The sequence below is a fragment of the Orycteropus afer genome, unplaced genomic scaffold (genome assembly GCF_000298275.1).
Source record: "Orycteropus afer afer isolate SDZICR_OR568_19922 unplaced genomic scaffold, OryAfe1.0 scaffold00244, whole genome shotgun sequence".
NCBI lineage: Eukaryota > Metazoa > Chordata > Mammalia > Tubulidentata > Orycteropodidae > Orycteropus > Orycteropus afer.
In genome coordinates, this window is record NW_006921831.1 from 2582053 (window position 1) to 2606132 (window position 24080).

At 52.1% G+C, this 24080-nt stretch overlaps 1 protein-coding gene across 1 annotated transcript in view; it reads right to left on the bottom strand.

Moving 5' to 3' along the window:
* The window catches only part of KCNQ1 (potassium voltage-gated channel subfamily Q member 1), a 297380-nt gene that overhangs the window by 57061 nt on the left and 216239 nt on the right, over positions 1 to 24080 (bottom strand). Inside the window, exons 13-16 of the mRNA XM_007949332.1 lie at positions 12455 to 12530; positions 11705 to 11799; positions 11256 to 11302; positions 10467 to 10528 (exon numbers count right to left, since the gene is read on the bottom strand). Of these exons, the coding sequence (XP_007947523.1) occupies positions 10467 to 10528; positions 11256 to 11302; positions 11705 to 11799; positions 12455 to 12530 (280 nt within the window). The remainder of the gene's footprint in view (positions 1 to 10466; positions 10529 to 11255; positions 11303 to 11704; positions 11800 to 12454; positions 12531 to 24080) is intronic.

The following is a 24080-nucleotide window of genomic DNA, read 5'->3' on the forward strand; positions in this document are numbered from 1 at the left end:
CGAACCCAGGAGAGAGGTGGTGGGTACTTTGGGAGGAACGGTTGGTGAAAGGGCTGGAGGGAGGCAGCATGTTTGGCTTTGCAGTAATAGGCCTTGGGTTACTGCTGTCTTCCTCTTGTGAGATTAGAGGAGGTCAGAACATGTGGCCTCCTTGCCGTTTTTGCAGGGGTATAGGCTGTGACCTAGTGTATGACCCCTGGGTATGGCCCCTGACCTAGTGGAGCTCTATCACAAGGTGCCACCCATTCTTCACTTGTAATCAGTGACCCAGGGGCCAGTGGGGGCCAGGGATGTTACTACTGCCCAGTGGCTTGCAGTTTCACAGGGAGATGCAGCATGGCAGGGCCCTGGACCCATTCAGGGAGCCAGGGACATGGCAGCCACGAGACTCGAGATGCTCAGAGAAATCCCATCTCCACACATTCTGATTTAACTCTCCCTTAAGTAAGAAATTGTCTGACCATGCTCCATAGAGCTTCGCTTTCCCCAGTCCTCCAGGCGATGGGTGACGAGCAGACGAAACTCAGACCTGCCTCAGGAGCGGAGTCCCACAGCAGACCCCTACCAATGCTGGGGCCCCCGAAAGTTATACCTTCAGTGTCAGGATCCATGGAAATAATCCATCCTGGAGTCACCATTGGGCCTGTCTAGAACCTTGCCTGACTGCTAAAAGGAAGGGAACAATGTCTGCCCTGAAAGTCATGGCCACAAGCTGGCCCCCGCTCGGCTTGCAAGGCCAAATTCACGCCACTTGGGTGGTCTGGAACACCTGGAGATGAGGACCTACAGTCGGGCAGAGGCTGGGGCTGCTCCCACGTCTGACAGGGGAGGGGGCAATGTGGCTCCTCCCTTCAGGACCTAAACTTCACACCGGGCCTCACCAATTCCCACTGATCAATTTTAAGAAATGCAAGCTCACAGCAAATCGATAAATCCCAAACCTCAAGGGAAATGAAACAAAATGAATGGGCAGCAGCTAACCAAAATCAAACAGGGAAACAGATTAACTAAGACTTCAAACCCTGAAATTGGCAGAAACTATGGAACAGCCATACTCCATATGCCTGAGGCAACTTGAAAAAGACTGGACTGTTTAAGCAAAAAGGCAGACCCTATAAATATGAACGACATCCATGAGCGAGAACCAAACAGAGTTTCTGTCAATGAAAAGTGCAAGAACTGAAAGTTAAAATCCAATGGGCAGGGTGAATAGCAGATTAGACATGGTTGGAAAAACAGTGAGCTGGAAGGTGGATCAGAACTTACCCAGAACATGACAGAGACAAAGTGATTGGCTGAGGGGCAGGGAGGGCGTTACCCTGTGTCCAACATGAATCCAGGATGAGGCGACAGGGTGGAAGCAAAATCTCAAGAGAAAATGGTTGAGAATAATCCGGAACTGACGCAAGGTACCAACCACAGGCTAAGAAAACCCACTGAAGCCACAGTGGGACAGAGAGGAAATTCCTATTAACACATCCTGGCAAAAACGCAGAACACCAGAGGGAGAGACAAGACCTTCAGAGCCGCCAGAGAGAAAAAACAGGGGCTTCCCAAGGAACCAGAGTTTGCCCTTCTCAAGGGCAACCACAGAAACCCAGAGCGGGGTGCAAACACTGTCAGCATGTTACGAGAAAAGACTTTGGTTAGCATGTCGATTTTATGCCCAGTGGAAAGAATGGCAGTAAAACAGTCCTTTTCAAGAAAGTAAAATCAGAGAGAATTTGATACCAGCATATTCTCATGGAGGGCGGGTGTAATGAGTACGTCAGTTTCAGTCAGAAAAAAAGTGACCACCAACAGAAGGTCTGAGATAAATGAAAAATGATGTCAAAAGAAGAAGACAGAGGAGAGCTTTAGGCAAGTTCATGGTCTAAAATCATGAACTGTTCAGTTAAGAATAAACACGAGTAACACACGACCACCAAGAATACACGTCAGGAGAGAGTAGTCAAAGTTAAACTCCACCAAAGCCATAGCTAAAGATACCAATGATTTCTGAGATATATATAGATAGATAGATAGATAGATAGATAGATAGATAGATAGGGGAGGAGGGAGAGAGAGGGAGAGAGAGAGATTTAAACATTTTCTAGGGTAACTGCTAGATGTCCTTGGGTAGCACAAACAGTTAAGGTTTGACTACTGGTTGAAAGGTTGGCGGTTTAAACCCGACCAGAGGTGCCTTGGAAGACGGCCCTAATGACTGGCCTCCAAAAGGTGACAGCTTTGGGAACTCTATGGAGTAGTTTTACTTTGCACACATGGGGTCACCATGAGTCAGCATGGACTTGATGACAACTAACAACAACAGGGAAACCTCTACAAGAATAACAATAAAATATTTAACTTCCGAGTCACCAAGAGCAAAACAGAGTGGGCAATAATAATCAATCCAACCAGAGGCAAGAGAAGAAGAAAAAGAAACATTAAAATAGTGCAAAGGCAAAGCACAAAACATGTTGCCAGAAATCAATCCAGACATCTGAGAAATGACAGGAAATTATTATTAACATTCCAGCTATACAGTATTCATAAAAGACACACAGATCCAGAATCAAACAGGAAAGGATTACAAAAGAAATACCTGATGTCAAAGTCACAACAAAGACAACACAAGAAAACAACAGACTAATCCTGTTCGTGAACACAGATGCAAACATTCTTCACAAAAATATTAGCAGACTGATTTCAGGACATATAAAATGAATTACACAACACAGCCAAGAGTGATTTAACCAGAAATGCACAGTTGGTTTGACACTTGAAAATCAACAAATGTATTACACCATATAAATGGAACAAAGGATAAAAACCACATGATCATCTCAACAGATGCAGAAAAAGCTTCTGAGAAAATGCAATATCCATTCATGATTAAGAACTTTCAGATTAACAGGACTAGAAAGAAGGGTACCTCCTCAAGCTGCTAACTGTGTCTGAGTAAAGTTTATACCTAACGCCACACTGAACAGGGAATGGATGAACGTTCTCCCAGAGGGTCCTCTCCCCCCTCGTATGCAACTCTCCACTGAGGTTAAAGCCAGTGAAGCCGGGCAGATAAAGAAATCAAACGCATCGAGATTGGAAAGGAGGAAGACACTGTCTTTATTTGCATAGGATGTGGGCCTATGTATAGAAGATACCAGAGAACCAGCAAGGACAGCAACAAGAGCTGCTGAAAATCATAAGCGAGGTCAGCGAGGTCCACATGGGAAACCACCAAAACCAAACCCACTGCTGTCGAGTCGATCCCAACTCACGGTGACCCCCTTGGGTTTCTGAGGTGGTACATCTTTATCATCTTTATGGAAGTAGATAGCCCATCTTCCTTCCGAGGAGTGGCTGGTGGGTTTGAACCAACAGCCTTCTGGTTAGCAGTCAAGTGCCTTAGGCACTGTGCCACCAGAGCTCCTTCTCTATATACTAGTAACAAACAATTCAAAATGAAATAAAAATTCACTAACAACAGCACCAACGACAGTCAAACATTGAGGAATGAACGAGGGAAGGGCAAGATCTGTGCCCTGAAAACCGCAAAATGTGGTTGAAAGAGGTCAAAGAGATCAGCTGGACCGCGTCCATGGGAAGACGCAGCCCTGGTGAGAGACCGGCTTTCCTCAGACGGATCTGAAGGTGCTGCATGGTCCCCACCGACATAACGGCCGCCTTCTTTCTTTCTTCCTTTCTTGTGGAGAAACTGACAAGCTGGTCCTGACATCTACATGAAAATGTGTAGGATTTCGAATAGGCAAAACATTTGGAAAAGGAGAACAAAATGGAAAAGCTTCCACTAGCAGATTTAAAAACTTACTAATTGGCTATAGTAATTAAGAGAGTAGAGCATGGGTGTGAAGACAGGCACACAGGTCAGAAAGCCGGGGCTGAGGGGCCAGAAAGGGACCCACATTTATGGTCAACTGATTTCCAGCAAGGGTACCACAACAACTCAGTGAGGAAGAGGGTGGGTTTTCAACCAACGGCCAAGGCAATCAGACACCCACAGCCAAAAAGGGAACTTGGGCTTTGCCGCAGACCACACCCCATATCAACTCAAAATGGACCACAGACCTCCATGTGAGAGTGAAATCTATACAATTTCTAGGCAGAAAAATAGGAGAGAATATTCAGAATCCTAGGACTGGCAATATCTAAAACATGAGCCATAAAAGGGGAATAAAAAAACAACAGAGAGACAAATTAGACTCAATTAAAATGAAAAACTGTGTGTTTCCAAAGATATGATTTTAGGAAAATGAAGAGACCAGCCACAGAATGGGAGTACACATTTGCACGTCATATGTCTGATAAAGGACTTGTATCCAGAATATATAAAGAACTCTTGCAAGTCAATGACAGAGCAAACACCCTAATCAGAAAAGGGTGAGGGAGCTGCACAAACATATCCCCAAAGGCAACTTGCAAGCAGCTCAGAAACACACGAAAAGACCCACGACGCCATCCGCTGTTAGGGACTCGGAGCTAAACCCCACAGAGGTACCATCCACACTCACTGCAAAGGCTGAAATCGAGGCCGACTGTACCAAGCACCTGCGGGGACGTGGACCAAGCAGAACCTTTATGTGCTACTGGTGGGAAAGTCGAATGGCTCAGACCCTTGGGAAACGGTTTAAAGTCTGCTAGAATGTAAACTAAAATCTGCCGTCTGACCCATCCATTCCACGCCTAGGAATCTATCCAAGGATAAGGAAAACATATGTTCACACAAGCCTCGTACATGACAGTTCACACACAGCAGCAGCATTTGTAACAGCCAACAAGTACAGACGGTCCCAACGTCCATCAACAGGTGAGGAAAGGGACACAACACGTGCATTTGGCCGACGGAACACCGTGCCCCGTCAGAGGCCAGAGCTGCCGGTACGTGGCTCAGCACGGGTGAGCCTCAAGAACGCTACATTAAGACGAACAAACAACAAAAGCCCACGTGCTGATAACTGCCTCCATGTGAAATGTCCAGACAAGGCAAATTTACGGACAGAAGCTGATTCCCGTACTGCAGGGCTGAGGCGGGGCGGCAAGGCAACAAGCGTTGAGGGCAGTCTTGGCAACGGTGGGAAGATTTTAACATTGGATTTTGGTGACAGTTGCAGCACAACTCTAGAAATTTACTAAAATTTGTTGCACATTGATATTGTGTAAATTTTATGGTTATGTACATTATACCTCAATAATGCTTTTAAAAAGATGTATAAAGAAAATTAAGCTTGTATAGCATTGATAAGATATACTCCTTGAGATAAAGAGGGCAGTCCGTATGATAAATATTTGTTTTGACAATGAATATATAAAAATTCTAATATTACACACACTTAATCATAAGACCTAAATAAAGCGAGCCCAAATGGATGAAATACGAGGAAGACTAGACACATTCTCTAATACTTGGAATTGTGAGCACAGTTCTGAGAATTGACAGGTCAAGCAGGTAAAACCATTTCAATGATGATACAGAAGAACTGAACAAAATAATTAACAAGCTTGATCTTCTGGACATAACGCTAGCACTCTACTAACAACTTGAGAATACACATTGTCTTAAAGTCATTGCACCACATATGATGCCCCAAAACAAATCTCGAATGTGATACAGAGCACGTTCTCTGACAACAGAGCAGCAATGCTAGGAAGTCCTATGATAAGTCAAACAGTAATGACAATCCCACTGTGACAAATAAGAGGTCACAGGAGATATCAGGAAGAGTATGTTGTTGTTGTTGTGTGCCGCGAGTTGGACCTGACTCATGGCGACCCCTCCTTGGGTTTCCAAGGTGGTATCACCAGGGAAGTACATTGCCCAACCTTCCTTCCGAGGAGTGGCTGGTGGGTTTGAACCACCAGCCTTCTGGTTAGCAGTCAAGTGCCTTAGGCAGTATGCTACCAGAGCTCCTAGAGGAATATATACAAGAATAAAAGTTAAAATTAAATGCTACATATCAAAACTTAGGAGATTCCGTCAGAGTGGTATTTAGAGTTAAATGCAGACCTTAGAAAACAAGAAAGACTGAAAATTAAAAATTATCCAACACAAAAAGTTACAGAAGAAACGATGTATTAAGGCCAAGAAAATAAAAGGAAGACAATAAATGGAATAAAATGAAACCTACAATACTGAGGATCAAAAATATCAAAAGTTGGTTGAAAATATTAACAAAATTGGCAACAATCTGGCAAATTTGACCAGTGGGAAAAAATGAAGACAAAAAGAAATAAAATTGGGAATAAAAGGGGGACTAACTGTAGATGCTTACAGACCCTAAAATGACAATAAACGCCAGTACACTGGAAAATGAAAGTGAAATGTACAAATTCCCAGAAAATAAAAAACAAAACTGACATAAGAAGAAATAGAAAACCTCAATAGTTGTATAGCCACAAAAGCCATTGAATCAGTGGTTAAAGATCTTCCCACAGAGAAAACACCAGGACTAGACAGCTGTATCTTCAAGTTCCACCAGTCGAGGAAAAAAAAAAAAATTATAATTTTACAGAAAATATTCCAGAATAAAGAACAAAGAGGGAATATTCTCAGCTCTTTCTACGAGGTCCACATAAAACTGACATCGACTCCTGACAAGGCCCATACAAGGAAGGGGGATTATGCATGTACCTCATAAGGAATGCTGGTGACCCAGTGGTTAAAGCACTTGGCTGCTAACCAAAAGGTCAGCAGTTCAAACCCCCTAGCCACTCCGTGGGAGAAAGGTGAGGCAGTCTGCTTCTGTGAAGACTGACACACTTGGAGACCCTCTGGGGCAGTTCCACTCTGTCCCATAGGGTTGCTGAGAATCAGAATCGACCTGAAGTATCACCAAATGGATGCCAGCAGTGCTTACAGAAATAACAGACAACATGGACAACTGGTGGGTGAGGGGAGAGGCTGGAGCCAGGGAGGCCACAGCAGGACATGACAGACACGAACTCAGTGGGGAGTGGATCTGTGAGGCACAGGGAGCTGTGTGGGGATGGCTCTGAGGGGCGAGGAAGGGAACTGTCTGGGATGACAATACTCAAGGGTCCAGCTTGGAGGCCTGGGTAGCAGCCATCTGAGGAGGCCCAGGCTGGTCAGCCAACCTCACCGCGACCTGGGGGAGGACGCCCGCTGCAGAGACAAGCCAGGCACCGTTCTCCCAGGCCAAAGCCAGGCCCACCTCCACCAATAAGCCTTCCTGGCCACGAGGGCTCATGGACCTGCCTGCTCGCCCCCTCCTTAGCCAGGGCCACACCTGGCCTCTCTTCAGCTAGACCTCCTGTGTCGTGAAACACCACCTTGTTTGCTGGCTCTCTACCTCACATCCCCTGCCTGCCCGTGGCCTCCTTGAGAACCGGCCCTGACCTAACTAGCTGGGAGACCCTAGGAAACCGCTCAACCTCCCAGTTTCCCTACATGGGAAAGGACAGGAGGCCGGCTCAGAGGTTTTTCAGCTCACGGGAGTTCAACCCTCTCACTTCCAAGTGAGGGGAGGCTGGCCGGCGCACATCTGAGGGGCAAGGAAACTAGTGGGTGTCTGGGCGAGCAGGCCCTGTTGGGGGCGGTGCAGGGCTGGTCGGAGTCAGCTGGCGTTGCCGCTGCAGGGGTGGGGGTCTGGGGGGCCGCTGGGTTTCCTGTTCCCAGCTTCCTGTGGTCAGCAGGATTGCGATTGAGTTGTTTATGGTCCCAGTGGCTGCAGTGATAACCACAATGACATGGGGCCCGGGATGTGCCACTGTGCCCTCTGGGCCTGGTGCGGCCCTTTCCCAGGGTTTGTCCCCAAGAGAGGCGTCGGCCAGCAGCAGGGAGGCTGGCACTGAGCCCTTCTGCATCTGAACTCATCCCAGGAGCCCAATCCCGTCAAGCCCTGTGGAACGGCTGAGGGTGGGTGGGGCCAGGACCCAGGCAGGTGACCACCTCAGGGTCCAGTCAGCTCCTTGGAATTGGGACAAGGAGACTTCCTGGGTCCAGTTGGCACAAGTCTGCACCCACACAGCCCCGGAGCTGGAGCTCGGGTTGGGGCTCAGAGTCTCCCCTGTCTACCCATCCTTGTCCTACCAGCATGGACCCCGGAAAGCACCCCCTGTATTGCTCAGCTCTGACAAGCTCTGTGGCCCCAAGGCCAGTGCCAGCCGTTCCCCCAGCCCACTGGCCAGAGTGAACCCAAGGCTGTGTCCTCCTCCAATTTCAGCAGGCTGCCCGGGGCTGCATGGCAAGCCTGGGGGAGACTCTGCTCCACTGTTAACCCCAAAGGACACCAGCTTTGATTTGGGCTTACAGGGTGACCTGTCCCTTACGGCAGTGGGCAGAGCTGCAGCCAGGCTGAGGACAGGGCAGGGAACGGTAAGCGAAAGCTAGGCCCGGCACAGCTCATCCGGAAGTGGCGGGGGTGAGGCCACCCAGAGGGTGTGTGGAGGGGCACGGTAAAAGGCTTGAGTGGCCTGGGAAAGCCTGCCAGGTCACCGGCCCCTGGAGGCGGCCTTTCAGCAGTGCCTTTGTCAGGGTGTTCACGGGACCGGGTGGGGAGAGCAAGCCGAGGACTAGGGTGTGGTCCCGGCTCTATGTCCACTCCCTTTGATGTTGGAACGCCTGGCCCCGCCATCTGCACCCGGTACCCAGCCCCTGGGCCTCTCTCTCGGAGTGTGGGAACCCTGAGTCACCATGCCCTGATCAAGAAGAGGGAAACCCCGTCCCGAGCCTGCAGTGCCGAGCCCGCGGCCCTGTGTGCGCTCCCGGGTCTCACATCCATCTGGCAGGCAGGGACGGTCCCCAGGGAAGGCGTGCCTGTCCTCGGGCATGGCGCCAGCCCTGTGCCGACAGACAGAGTGAGGCCAGGCCCTGAGGTGGGTTCATACAGCTCCAGCCGGCGGGCCGGAGTAAGGGCCAGCAGGCACTTGGACACAGGCCCCTTCCCTATTGCCCTTGGGTCTTGGTCTCGCAGCCCCACAGCTGCCCCAGGCGAGGGCAGATTGGGCCAGGAGGGAGAAAGCGGCCCTTCAGTCCTGGGACCCAGGATGGGGTGGGCGGGCCTGGAGCTGGCTGTCCCGAAGCAGGCTGTCCATGGCTCGTTCCCGCCCACCCGGCGGTGGCGGGGCTGGGCGTGGACCAGAGCCAGGCGTTGCCTGGACTACCGAGGGCAGCCGCGCTCTGGGCCCAGCCGAATCCCTCTATTTTTAGCCTCTCGGCTACTTCCAGATAAACTGTGTAGACAGACTCGCTGTTTGGTGAGATAACGCCCGTTCCAGGCCCTGGAGACTTCAAAGACAGCAGTGCCCAGTGGGCCTGAGAAGGGGCCTCCCAGACCCCAGGCCTCCCCACGGCTGCTCAGGAGAAGCTGGGCAGGGGTCCGGGGCAGGGGGGCCAGTGGTGGGTGCCGGCGGCCTGGCCAGTGTGGGCAGAGGGGTCCTCCTGGAGCAGAGGGGGCATGGGCAGCCAAAACCAGACAGGATAGTGGGAGAGGGGCTGCACCCAACCCAGAGAGAACGGTGGCAGAGGGCCCGCGCCCCACCCGGCCAGGACATCCCACCCATCCTCCTGAGCGGACCCCCAGCCACGTTTGGTCCAGACTCTGTGAAAACCTCCACCTCCTCCCACGAATCTGTTGCATGGGTTGTGAGTCTCCCTGCACCCAGGGCCTGTCCGGAGTGAAGGCCTAGACCAGCTGGGCATAGGGTGGGGCCGGGATGTAGGCCCGGCTCCGTACAGCCTGCTCCGATGGCCTAACTTCCCACACTGGCACAGACAGGACCTCAAGAAGTGATAGCCGCAGGCCAGGCCCCACAACCCCACCAGCCACAGCCCTCCTCCTGCCCGGCACACTCCTGAACGCGCCTTGGCACACCCCTACCCGCTGCCCAGCACACCCCTGCACGCTGGCCTGCACGCCGCCTGGTGCACCCCGTGCTCTGCCCCGGACACTGCCTGGCACACTGCTCTGCACGTTGCCCAGTGTGCCCCTGCACGCTACCCCACACGCTGCCCTGCACAGAGCCTGGTGCACCCCTGCTCACTGCCCTGCACACGCTCCTGCATGCTGCCTCAAGCACTATTTCCCACAGCCAGTACCTGGCACAAGCGGGGGGTCAGGGCCGGGGGCTGGCCGCGGAGTACACTGCTCACTCTGTGCCAGGTGGTTCTTGGCACCTCCTGGAAGGGGCTTGTGGGCACTTGTCAGAGGTCTGGCACACACAGGGCTCTGGCACCTTCTCCTATGGGGACCAGGTCCAGCTAGGTGAACCTCATCCCAGGGATAGCCTGGCACAGTGGAGGCCACGCTGAGCGTGGAGGGAGGGAGGATAGAGGAGGGAAGGAAAGACAGAGGCCCCTGTATGGGCACCAACCAAGTCTCACATGTACACTCAGGACACAGCCAGGAAAGGCGGATGCTGGTGTGTGTGGACCCCAACAGCAGTGACCCCCAGGAGCCATGCTCGGCTGCCCGCTAGAGCTGACAGTGCCAGACGCTTGCACGTACCTTGTCTTCCACCCGATTTAGGCGGGCGCCGATCGTGTTGTTGCCGCGGTCTTTGTTCTTTTCTGTGGGCAAAGCATTGACTCAGGGGCCTGTTTGCTGGCAGTGCACAAGAACACAGGCAAAGAGGTGGCTGAGAGTCCACAGGTTGGAACCTAGGTGGGCCTATTCTAAAACTGTGTGTGCAGTGAGAACTTTTGAAAGTAGGGGGGGGGTGGAGCGGGCAGGGTGTGACCCGTGGCAGCTGCAGACGTGGCACTACCCTTCCCAGCTCGATGACCTCTGAGAACCCACTGTAGGGCCACAGGGACCCCCCCCCCCACCCAGGGGATGCCCTGGGGTGCTGTGTGCTACCTGCTCCACAAATCCACTATGATTGCGCCTCCCAGGCCGCACTAGCCTCACCGTGACCCGGGGAATGCCTGCCGCCCCAGCTGTCCCTGACATGAGATGCGGTTGCCACTTGAACTTGTGCTGGGTTAGCCTAACCCCAGGGAAAAGGCCCTAACCCTGTCCTCTCCTGGCGAGGCGAGACAGCTCCAGGTCTAGAGGACATGAAAAGTGGCCTCAGAGCTGGAGAACTGGACACCAGGTCCCAGCGTCCACCTGCTGTGGGCTTCTCTCTTCTCATACACCTGAGCCCAGGGAAAGCCCCCATAATGTGCCTTTGGTCATTGGCTAGGGACCCCCAGCCCCACTCCTGGCACCCCCTCCACCCAGGAACTTGCTGGAGGTGGGGAGGAGCCAGGGAGGTGGGTGAAGAGTCCAGGACAGGGCAGGTGGGAGACGCACCTGAGACGGAGATGAACAGGGAGGGCTTCCCGACGGACTGGTCCAGCCTGCGGGGGTGGGGTGAGGAGACGGCTCAGCTGCTGGCCCACAGCAACATCCCTCACCTGGGAAGGGCCTGTGCTCCCCAGGAGTGGGGAGGGGCTCCAAGATGGGGACTGGCAGGGACTCAGGGGCAGGGTGGGGACCAGGCTGAGTGGAAATGGGGGAGGGCCGAGGTCTCCCAGAGGAGCCCAGAGGGCAGCTCCCACCCTGCAGCTGTCCTTGGGGGTATGGGAGGAAGAGAGACACTCACAGGCGTGGGTTCCCCGGCCCTGCCCCCTTTGTGCCGGTGCACCCCACTGGGTGCCTGTGTACCCGTGCCCCATGCTGCTGCCCCGTCATGACCCCCTGCCCGCCCGCCCCACACCCCTCGTACTGGAGCCCTGGCCTGTGGCCCTGGCCTCGCCCACCTTCTCTGCAGCTCCTTAATGCGAACCATGAGGTTGAGGTGGCCCTGCGAGTACTGCTCGATGACGTCTCGCACGTCGTACGGCTTCCGCGCTTGCTGCAGCGGAAAGAGGGCTGAGCCCGAGCACAGAGCGGCCGCCTCGCGGGGTCTGCGTACTCAGCCTGCCTGGCTCAGGGGCCTGGCAGCGGAACCCTCCGGGCCTCTGTCCACGCATGGTCGACGCCTCTCCTTCCAGCCACCCACCCAGTCCTCACCAGCTTGGCTGGGCTCACAGGGACCTGGCGAAAGTCTCCTCCCCCCAGGGGCTGGGTCCCCAGGGTCTGGGGACTTCTGTCCCTAGCAGACACCAGGCAGGTGGGGCCCTCACTGGTAGCCCCCACCCCCTCAAGGCCCCGGGCAGGGGCCCTGGGTCCCAGGCTGGGTGGAGCTGACCTCCTTCACCACAGGGGGCCCTGACAGGCCCTAGCTCCCTCAGAGCCTGCTGGTGAGGTTGGACGCAGCCCCAGTCCTGCCCTTGCCAGTAAGCTACTGTCCCCCACAAGGGCAAACTGGAGGCTCCCAGGAGCGATCTCCGCCCTATGACGTGCTGCAGAGCTCCGCCCCCGTCCCCTTCCCACGCAGTAATGTGGGGTTCCAATCCCCGACCCCCCGACGTGCTGCGGGGCTCCATCCTCCCCCACAAGCAGTGCCCCCCCCATCCCCAGCTCCGCCCCCTGCCCCACTCACGACAGGAGGCGTGTCACTCACTCACCTGGAACTTTCTTTTGGCCACGAAGTACTGCATGCGTCGGATGACCTTGATGGTGACCCGATGGTGCTCCCGGAGCCTGCGTGGAGAGAGGGGCTGTGAGCGGCCACCATGCTGGCAATCCTGTGCCTGGCCCTTCCCGTGCCCTCTGTCACATGGGGGCCGAGGCCCTTCAGAAACAAGGCAAAACGCAACCTTGAGGGACCAAGACCTTCAAGACTGCCTCCCAGGGCAGGGCCCAGGAGAGGCCAGGTGAGGGGCTTTGAACTCGCTGCATTGCTGCATCTGACTAAACCTTCTGCTGAGGTCCCTGTCACAGCTGGAGCAGAAGCCACAACCACACAACAACTCTTTGCAGAGTCACAGAGACGCAAAGGGCCAAGACCCAGGAGGAAGGGACCAGACCAAGGGAGCCCGACACTTGAGGCTGCCTGCCCTCGAGCGTCTGTCCCTTCACCGTGTGGGGAATAGAGGCTGAATAGGAACACCAGGTCCAGGACTCGGGGACAAGAGCCTGGCGCAAAGGAAACCACAGAGAAGGGAACTCTTCCCGTGCGGTCTGTCCTGGGGGCATCATTCCCAAGCTGCATCAGTGTGGGGTGGAGCTAAGAGGGGCAGTGGGGTTGAGTGGCAGAATCCTCGCCTTCCATGTGGGACCTGGGTTCAGGTCCCAGACAGAGCACGGCATGTACAGCCAGCACCTGTCTGTCAGTGGAGGCCTGCGTGCTGTCAGGATGCTCAGCAGGTTCCAGCAGAGCTTCAGACTGAGACAGACTAGGAAGACAGGCCGGTGACCGACTTCGGAAAATCAGCCCGTGAGGCCCCAATGATCCCAACAGCCCAGCCCGTAACCAGTGGTAGAGATGGCGGAGGAACAAGCAGCGTTTCTCTCCATGGTACGTGGAGTCACCGTGAGTCAGGAGCCAACGGAATGGTAACTCACAAGAGAAGAAGAACTAAGGAGAGACTTCAGTGGGCTTATGTCACTGGAGGGACAAGAATTGGGGGTCATGACCAACCAAGGAGGAGGAGCTGTGGTGGACACCTCACCCCTGAAGCTGAGACCTGCAAACCCTGAACTATGTCACGCTCCAAATGGGGCATGGTGCCCTCCTTACCCACCTACCCTGCAGAAGAAAATGAGATCATCGGGAAGGGGAGAGCATCCTTGAGTCTCTGCATTCCTCACGCAGAGAAGACTGAAAATCAGGGGAAAAAACAGACCATAGAAACAGGCCTAAGAGTGTGTGTTCTGCATTAAGCTGTGTCCCCTCCTCCCCCAATACATGTTGGAACCCTAATCCCTGTACCTGTGATGGGAGCTCTGGTGGCGCAGTGCCTAAGGCATCTGACTGTTAACCAGAAACCTAGCGGTTCAGACCCACCAGCCACTCCTCGGAAGGTTGGGTGGTCTACTTCCACAGTGATACTGCCTCGGAAACCCAAGACGAGGTCGCTACGAATCGGAGACGACTGGACAGCAGTGAGTGAGTGCCTGTGATGTAATCGAATGTGATGTAACGTAATCAGTTGAGGTCACGCCAAGGTAGGGTGGGTCAAGCCACAGGACCTCGTCACTCTGGAGTCCCAGAAAGAACAGCACAGACAGAGATACATGCACACGGCGGGGTGTCGGGGTGTGGGGGTGTGGGGCCGAGATCATGAGAGAATCACAGAACTGGGGCACCTGGGTCCACAGACCAGGAGGGAACCGACACGGCCAGGACAGTGATTGATGGATTTCATTTTTTAAGTTCTAGATTATTTATGTTTGCAGTTTTAATTTGACTTTATTTTTTTTCCTATTATTAATACATATATGTATTTTTTTATTGTGCTTTGGGTACACATCTGCAAATCAGATTTGTTTTACATTCAACAGTTCATGCACATTTGATTTCATGGCCCCAATTACCATCCCCAACCATAAAAACTCTCCTCTCCTCTCCCCCCTGTGAGTACCCCCTCCCTGTGCCCTTCTTATCTATACATTCCTGTCTGTCCAGCTTTCCCTCTATGTGAATGCTGCCCCTCTGATGTCTCCTGGCTGGTTGCGCTACGGGGTGCATCACCCTGGGGTAGCTTCTGCATGTAGGTCTTTCTACTGTTGGGCTGAGAGCTAATCCACAGAAGAGAGTCCATTTCTAGGCCCAAAGGGTAACCTGGGGCCACAATCTTAGGGGTTCCAGAAGACTCTATCCAATGAATAATTCTGGTCATTTTTGTGTTTTGAATTTAGTTTCATATTTTTCCTCCCACTCTATCCAGGATCTCCAATTTTTATCCTGTTCCCAGTGGTTGGCATTGGTAGCCAGGCACTATCTAGTTCTTCTGGTCTTGGGGAAGTGAAGGCTGAGGTCCTCGTGGTCCATCTTATCCTTGGTCTAATTGTTTCCAGATGACTTTGATTTTCTTCACTCTTCTTAGCTCCAGAGGAGAGGAGACCAATAGACGGCTGCTCGACAGCTTCTAAGACCCCAGTCACTACTCATCAAAATAGGATGTTGAATGAGGTGTCTGTGACTGTGTTGTGCCAATTGAGTGTGATGTCCTTCCAGTCTATGGTCCTGAGCCTGCAGACCCAGTGATTCTCTCTTTCAAGGTGTGTGGTTGTCTCTGAGAACCTGCTCCAACCTTAGCCTCTGTTGCTTCTGTCATGTATGTGGCTAATTTTGTAGCACAAGTGCATATGTAAGACTATCTTCAGCCAAATCTATCCTTAGTCTTGGGTATATTCCTGTTCACCGATCCCCACCTGCTCTTCTCATTGTCTATGCATCTACCCATTGCCCAATGTTTGGTGCCAGTGGTAATGCAGTAAGTATTGTGCATGAATAGTATTTGCCTCTGTTGTCTGTATCTTTTGTGCACATTTGTGTCCTCTCTTTCCCCAATGTCACCATGCTGGTCATAGACTCTTTCCATACTACACTTCCCCTCATCCAAATCAACGTGACCCCCAACTAGTACAAAATTTTCCCTCTCCTTTCCCCCACCTCCTCCACCCCCAGTAACCAATAAAGTGAATTTCCTTCCCTGAGTAAACCTTTCCTGAGTTTTTACAATAATGGGCTCATACAATATTTGTCTTTCTGTGATTGACTTATGTCACTCAGCATAATGGCCTCCAGGCTCATCGCATTGTGAGATGCGCCGTGTATTCTTCATTACTCTGTAATGTAGCATAGTATTCCAGTGTATGAATGTATCATAGTTTGGTTATCGATTCATCTGTTGATGGGCGTTCAGGTTGTTTCTATCCTTTTGCTATAGTGAATTGTGCTGCAACGAACATGGCTGTGTGTATGTTTGTTCGTGTCCTGTCTCTCACTTCTTTAGGGTATATTCCTGGTAATGGAATTGCTGGATCAAATGGTATCTCTATTTTCAGGAAACACCACACCATTTTCCACAGTTGTTGTATCATTTTACATTCCCACGGCGCCGTATGAGAGTCCCAATCTCTCCACATCCTCAGCAGCACTTGTTATTTTCTGTCTTGTTGAATTCTGCTGTCTGTGCTGGGCCAGATGGTATCTCACTGTTGTTTTGATTTGCATTTCTCTGATGGCTGATGACCGTGAGCATCTCCTGACGTGTTTGTTGGCCGCCTCTATAGCTTCTTTAGTGAAGTGTATGTTCACGGGACATTGTTTCAAACGTTTTGCCCCCAGAACTCTGTCTCAAGAAGTTAGAAAAACAGTAGATTAAACCCCAAGAAGGTCAACAGGATGAGACAAGGAAGATGAGAGCTTAACTCAATGAAATGAAAACCACACATCCAGCAGGTAAAGTCAACGAAGCCAAAATTGAGTTCTCTGAAGAGACTAATAAAATTGATAAACTTTTAGTAAGATTGGGGGGATGGGGATAGACAAAGGGAGGGAAGATGAGGAAGGCACAAACGCCCAAGGCCAGGAATTAAAACCAGAACGTCACTACTGCTCGTAGAGGCATTAACACCTTGACATAGATCCCACCACAATTTAGATACCAACAGACCCATTCCTTAAAAACACAATGCATGAAAACTGACACAAGAAGAAATGGAAACCATGAATGGCCTGACACTTATTTACTACATTTGGAATTTTAAAGAACTTCCACCAAGAAAATGCTAAGCCTAGATGGTTTTTATCAGAAAATGCTTACAAACATTGGAGAAAGCAGTAACACCAATTTCATACAAATCCTTTTAAAAACTAAGAAGGGGGAACACTTCTCAACCCATTTTAAGAGGCAGCATAACCCTGACACCAAAACTTGACAAAGGATATTTCATAACAGGATAATTACAGGCTCACGTCTGCAATGCACAGAGTTCCACATACCCTCAACAGAATGCCAGCAGATTGGACCCACTGTTATTTCTGAAGACTTATGGTCAAGTGTAGTTTAATCTAGTTATGCAAGATTAGTTTAACATTTGAAAATCAATGAACAAAGTTCACCACATCAACAGAATAAGTAAACAGACATGTAATCAATTCAAAAGACACGGAAAACCATTCGATAAGATCCAAGACCCACTCACAATCAAAAACACAACTCTTAGTAAACTGGAAGGAAGCTCTGTCACATACACACAAAAAGCAGCAACCCAAAGCAAACGTCACACTCACGGGTGAAATGTCACACTGGTTCTGAGACAGGGAACAAGGCAAGCATGTTAGCTGTCACCATTTCTGTTAAGCAATGCACTGAAAGTCCTAGGGAATGCATTAAGAAGTGAATTCACCAAGAACACTGGATTTACAGACAACATATAAAAAATCCATTGAATTTTATAGACTACAAACTAGGGTGTGTGCTACCTGCTCCACAAATCCATTATGATTCCACCTCCCTTCCTAGTCCCTCTCAGTCTGGAAGCTGACACCTGTTCCGCAACCGAGCAACACACAGCCTCCACAGACACGCGGGTGGGGCCCCTAGAACCTGGGTCTCCTCCGTGAAGGTGAGCACTCTCCCACCGAGCCACCCCCCCCCCGCCCGGAAGGTGTTAATTCTCCCCAGATTGCAGTATAGATCACATGTGATTCAAATCAATATCTGAGACGGTTTGGAACCTGACAAGCTGATACCAAGATGTTCATGAGAATGCAAAGGGCCGAGACCAGCCAAGACAATTCTGAAGAACAACTCACACTACCAGGATTGGAGACTCACAGAGCTTCAGTGATGGGAACAGTAGCAGACAGGTGGATGAACAGACCAACAGGACAGCCCAGAAAGTCCAGAAATATAAACCCATGAGGTGACCACCTGATTTCTAACAAAGCGCTGCTTCCCCCAGTGGGGAAAAGAACGCTTTTTTCATTAAAGGCATCAGAACAACCAAATGTCCACATGAGAAATAGGAACCACGATTCTGTGAGTCAGAGTTGACTCCACGGCAACAGTGATGACAATCCCTGCTTCATGCCACTGCCCCAGATCCATCCCCATTGGACCACAGGCCTGCATGGGAAGGCGGGACATAGGAGAACCTCTTCCTGACCTTCGCATGGGGGCTGTGCAAAAGGCACAGCCAGAAAGAAAAGACACCCACGTGGCTTTCCTGAAGATTAAAAAAAAAAATCAGATTCTGGAGCAGTTAACTGCTTGCTTCACAGAAGAGGGTATGCAAACAGCCAACAAGCACGTGACATGATGTTGTTGTTGTTGTTGTTAAGTGCCGTCGAGTCGTTTCCGACTCATAGTGACCCCATGCACAGCAGAATGAAACACTGCCCGATCCCGCGCCAGCCCCACAATCCCTGCTATACTTGAGCCCATCATCGCAGCCACCGTATCAATCCATCTCGTTGAAGGCCTCCCCCTCTTTCGTCAACCCTCCACCCTACCAAGCATGACATCCTTCTCCAGGGAACGGTTCCCTTCTTACAACATGGCCAAAATAGGTGAAACGAAGTCTGGTCATTCTTGCTTCCAAGGAGCATTCTGGCTGCACTTCCTCCAGGACAGATCTGTTAGTTCTTTTAGCAGTCCGTGGTACTTTCAGCATTCGTCGCCAGCACCACAACTCAAAAGCATCAACTCTTCTTTGGTCTTCCTTATTCGTTGTCCAGCTCACACATGCATACGAGGCGATTGGAAATATCATGGCTTGTGTCAGGCACACCTTAGTTCTCAAGGAGATATCCTTGCTCCTCAGCACTTGAAACAGTTCCTGCGCAGTTGACTTTCCCAATGCTACACGTCGTCTAATGTCCTGACTGCTGCTTCCATTGGCATCGATTGTAGAACCAAGCAATGTGAATTCTTTGACAAACTCAATCTTCTCTCCATTTATTGTGATGCTGCTCATTGGTCCAGTTGTGAGGATTTTTGTTTTCTTTATATTGAGACATAATCCATACTGCAGACTGTATTCTTCAACCTTCATCAGTAGGTGCCATAAGTCATCCTCACTTTCAGCAAGCAAAGTTGTATCATCTGCATATCTCAGGTTGTTAATGATTCTTCCTCTGATCCTGATAGCACGTTTTTCTTCATATAGTCCAGCTTCTCGGATTATTTGCTCAGCATATAGATTGAATAAGTGTGGAGAAAGAATACAACCCTGACGCACTCCCTTCTTGATTTTAAATCATGTAGTGTCCCCTTGTTCTGTTCAAACGACAGCCTCCTGGTCAAGGTACAGATTCCTCATGAGTACAATCAAGTGCTCGGGAATTCCCATTCTTCTCAATGTGTGTCCCACACCTTGTGACCCAACAGTTCCACTTCTAGATCTATGCCCCAGAAAAATGAATGCAGATGTCCACCAAAAGTCATGGATAAGATTGTTTATAGCATCTTTATGTGTAAGAAATAAAACCTAAAACATCACAGATGTCCAGTAAAAGGAGCATGGATGAGCAAATAGTAATACATTCATACAATGGAATATTATTCAGCTACAAAAAAGAACAAGCCACTGTGACATACAATGGAATATTACGCAGCCACAAAAAAGAACAAGCTGGTGTTGATGCATACAATGGAATATTATGCAGTCATGAAAAAGAACAAGCTGATGATACGTGTAGTAACATGGATGAATCTCAGAAATGTCATGTTGAGTGAAAGAAGCCAGTGACAACTGCATACACGATGTATGGTTCCATATAGTTTTCAAGAACAGGCAAAGCTCCACTACAGTGAGGGAACTCAGAACAATGGCTTCCTCTGGGGGAGGCCTGAGTGGGAGGGGCCACAGGGAACTTCTGGGGGGTGCAAATGTTCTACACCTTGATACAGAGGCTCTCGGCCACACAGGTGAAGATATGTGGCTCTGTAGGTTTCAGATTTGTGTAAGTGACAGTAAGTAAACCACACCACAATGTGAAGAGCCTCCCAGGTGAGCACGTTGACAGGACCTAGGGAGCGGTACACTCCACAGGGGCTGACTGGGCTGCTGTGGTGCATGGACCATTTGAGATGTTCTCCGTGTGGAACAAGACCCTTGGCTACGAAGGAAGGGCCAATGCAGAAGGCCCTGGGGACTGCTGACCCTTATCTCCTTCTCCCAGAGCAGGGCCCCTCAGGCCTGGGGACCCCTGAGCGACTCTGTGCACATAAGCTCACCCTCTCCCCCAACTGCTCCCGTACGCACCCCTATGCTATCACTCGCATGCTGGGCACATGACCAAGGCCACCTGTGACACTGACCCCAGCACTGGGCCATCAGCCACATGTTCAGGCACTGCTTGACTTCACCAGACTCATGGGATGTGACCTCTCTCCCCTAGTCCTGTACTTCTCAGCTAGCCTGGAGAAGGCTGAGGGAAGGGGTGGACATATGGTGACTGTCTAGGCACAAGTCACCAGGGAAGGACCCTTTTGTCCCCCACGGGGCTCCAGCTGGGAGATGGGTCCCCATGAACGGCAGGCTGGGTGGCTCTCAGTGCTTTGGGTCCCCTGAGTACCTCTGTGACTCAGGGCAGGAGATGACATGACCCCAGGTGAAAGCTCACATACACCTGTAGACACACATTAGTACGTGCACACAGGTGAGCAGTCACACCAACCAGCCGTCCAGCCCAGCTGTGGTGGCTGCCATTCCTACTGGAAGGTTCCAGGGCCATGGAGGCCCTGAGCCCTCAGAGCCCTGCAGGGAGACCCGGATGAGGCAGAAGCATGTCTCCGGAGGCAGCTCAGAGCAGAAAGAGCCTTTTCCAGGCACAGTCCAGGCGTGGGCTTTTCCCTCCTGCCGCCCTGACTGACATCGCCCCTTGCTCCACAACCTGCAGAGCACCACCTGCGACCGACGCCCCTACAGACACAGACACACACACACACACACAACCTGCACAGCACCACCTGTGACTGACACCTCTACACACACACACACAACCTGCAGAGCACCACCTGCGACCGACGCCCCTACAGACACAGACACAGACACACACACACAACCTGCACAGCACCACCTGTGACTGACACCCCTACACACACACACACAACCTGCAGAGCACCACCTGTGACCGACGCCCCTACACACACACAGACACACACACACAACCTGCAGAGCACTGGGCCAGGTGCAGGGACAGACCAGATGGCCACCTCTCTTCAGGTCTCTCTTCAGCTGCAAGTGAGCTTCCTGGGGGTGCAGGTCTTGGGACTAAGCGGTAACTACAGGAGGGAGTGGGGAGCTGTCGAACCCGCAGGGGCAGCTGTTGTTTTGTCAAACAGGATTTGGCCCAGATACACACTGCCTGGTCCAAGCATCCCAGCCCACCCCAGCTCATAGTGTAGGCCAAGGTGAGGGCGTGCCTGCTGGTCCCAGTCTCTGCCTGGGTCATCGTGGGAGATGCCCATGGCAAAGCAGGAGTGAATCCAGGGGCAGGCAGACACCCCTGCAAACCGGAGTCCAAGTGCTGACACAGCAGAAGTTAAACCTGGACGAACGGGGGTGGGGGAGGCAGCATACACGGGGCACCCCTGCCCGAGCACACACTCCCATACACTCACACAGCACTGCACGCACACATGCACACAAGCCCCCACCCACACACTCCCACATAAACACAACAGTGCATGTATGCACACCCATGCCCTTGTGCATACACACTACCATATATACACAGTACATGATCCTGTGTGCACAGCAGTGCGTGTGTACACACTCACACATGCCCCTTAGCACAGTCACTCCCATGTACACACACAGCAGAGCACACTCGCATGTGCACACACTCCCATACCCACACACACCAGTCAATGTTCCGAAGAGCACACGTTCTCATATACACATCAGTGGCCATGTACACATGTGTACATGTCCTTATGCATTCACAGCACTGTGTGTTCCCATGTGCACACACTCCTGTATATGCACACGGTGGTGCATGCTCCCATGAGCACACACTCCCATATACACACCAATGGCCATGTACACAGGCATACATGTCCTTATGCATACACTCACATACACAGCAGTGCACACTCCTGTGCACGTACTCTCACACATACACACCAGAACACTTGTATATATGCACATGTTCATATTCACAGATACACTCACACACACACACACACCTGGGCTTGGGGACCGAGTCTGCAGTGAGGGGGGAGTGTCACATGAATAGGAGGGGACTTCACCCTGGCCTTTCACAGTCCACCCCAACCACAGCATGGCCCCCCAACCATAGCACAGGCCCCCAACTACAGCACAGCCCCCCGACCACAGCACAAGGCCCCTGACCACAGCACAGCCCCAGGCCACAGAATGCCCTCTGGCCACAGTGTGACCCTCGTCCACAGCACAGCTGTCTGACCACAGTACAGCCCTCTGACCACAGTGTGGCCCCTGGCCACAGCACAGCCTCCCGACCACAGCACGGCCTGGGAGTGTGGCCATGATGCTGAGGCTGAACCATCTTGTGTGGGGCCCCTGGATCCCATCTTGCCCAAGGGAGGACCCTGCCCAGTGACCACTCTGGAGGCCTCTAGAAGGCCCTGCCGCCTTCCATCTGCCTGCCTGGCTGATGGACAAGAAGGGCTTGGGTGCCAGAGCTTGTCTCCGGCTCTGCACAGGCCGTGGGGTGACTGGCCACCTTGGACAGGGACTCTGCTCAGGTGACAGCCCTTCCCACCTGGCGTCGTTGCCTGGTCTGAGGACAGTGGCAGCTTGTGTGCAGGGGCTGTGCTTGGCCCCCACACGGGGCTCCACGTGGAAGGGTGTTGAGCAGAAGGCCCCAGACCACAGCACGGCCCCCAGCATGGCTCCAGCACATGGCAGGCGACTCAGTTGGCCAGTAGGCCCCATGCCCCAGACCCACTGGCCCTGTAGAAATGGCCCTGCCCTGGTCACCAGGAGGGCTACCTGCCCGGCCAGACCACCCTGTGAGCCTCTGGTGCCGTCACCTGCCCAAGGGGATGGGCTCGCCTGCCCCACCTGTGCTGCCCACTCTGCAGCAGCAGCCTGGGGCTTGGCCATGGGGTGCTGGCCACTCAGGGGCCGGCCTCCAGCCTTCAAGCTACAGGTGAGCCTCACTTACTTGCACACTCACCCCCCTCCACTCACTTGAGCACACATAAGGGCACACTGCACACACAAGGGCACACACGTATGCATGCAAAGAACTGTGTGTACATGTGCACGCAGGGCACACTGTACATGTGGAGACACATATGTACCCACACAAGAACATGTAATCACACAGGCTTGTTTGCTAACACACAGACCCTCCCAGAGCCATGTGTGCCCTCATGGGCACGCCCAGCCCACAAGTGCTCACGCACGGCACTGTGTTCACACACAGGCCTGCAGGTCAACAGCCTTGGCTCAGATCCCAGCCGTGACTTCCCAGGTGTGTGATGCTGGCATCTGGCCAACCCTCCCTGCATCTCAGCTTCCTCACCTGTTAAAGGGGCTATCAAGAGTAGTGACCTTCAACCTCTCAGACGGGCATCTGTGCAGGAGATCCTGGATGGTGTGGGAGAACAACGTGGAGCAAAAGTCAGCCTATGTGACCATGAGACCAGAAGAACTAGATGGTGCCCAGCCACCACTGTCAACCTCTCAGGGGGATCTGTGTGGGAGATCCTGGATAGAGAGGGAGAACAACATGGAGCAAAAGTCAGCCTACATGACTATGAGACCAGAAGAACTGGATGGTGCCCAGCCACCACTGTCAAACTCTCAGGGGGATCTGTGTGGGAGATCCTGGATAGAGAGGGAGAACAACGTGGAGCAAAAGTCAGCCTACATGACTATGAGACCAGAAGAACTAGATGGTGCCCAGCCACCACTGTCAACCTCTCAGAGGGGGATCTGTGCGGGAGATCCTGGATAGAGAGGGAGAACAATGCGGAACAAAACTCCAAATCACAAAGAGAAAAAAGGACCAGGTTTGCCAGTCTGGTAGAGCCTGGTGGAACCACTGAGACTATGGCCCCTAGCTGCCCTTCAGGTCTGGAATTGAACCCACTCCTGTGGCTTCCAGCCAAACAAAGTACAGGCATATGAGCAGAACATTTACCTGAGGTAGATACATTCCTTGGAGAGATCAATCATGGGAGAATAGAAGGGCTGCTTATGCATGGGGAGATAGCTCAGGGCACAGGAGTGCATGGAGGGATGGACACAGGGAAGAGGTAACTATGGGAAGGAAGTGGGAGGGGAGCTGCTGCACTG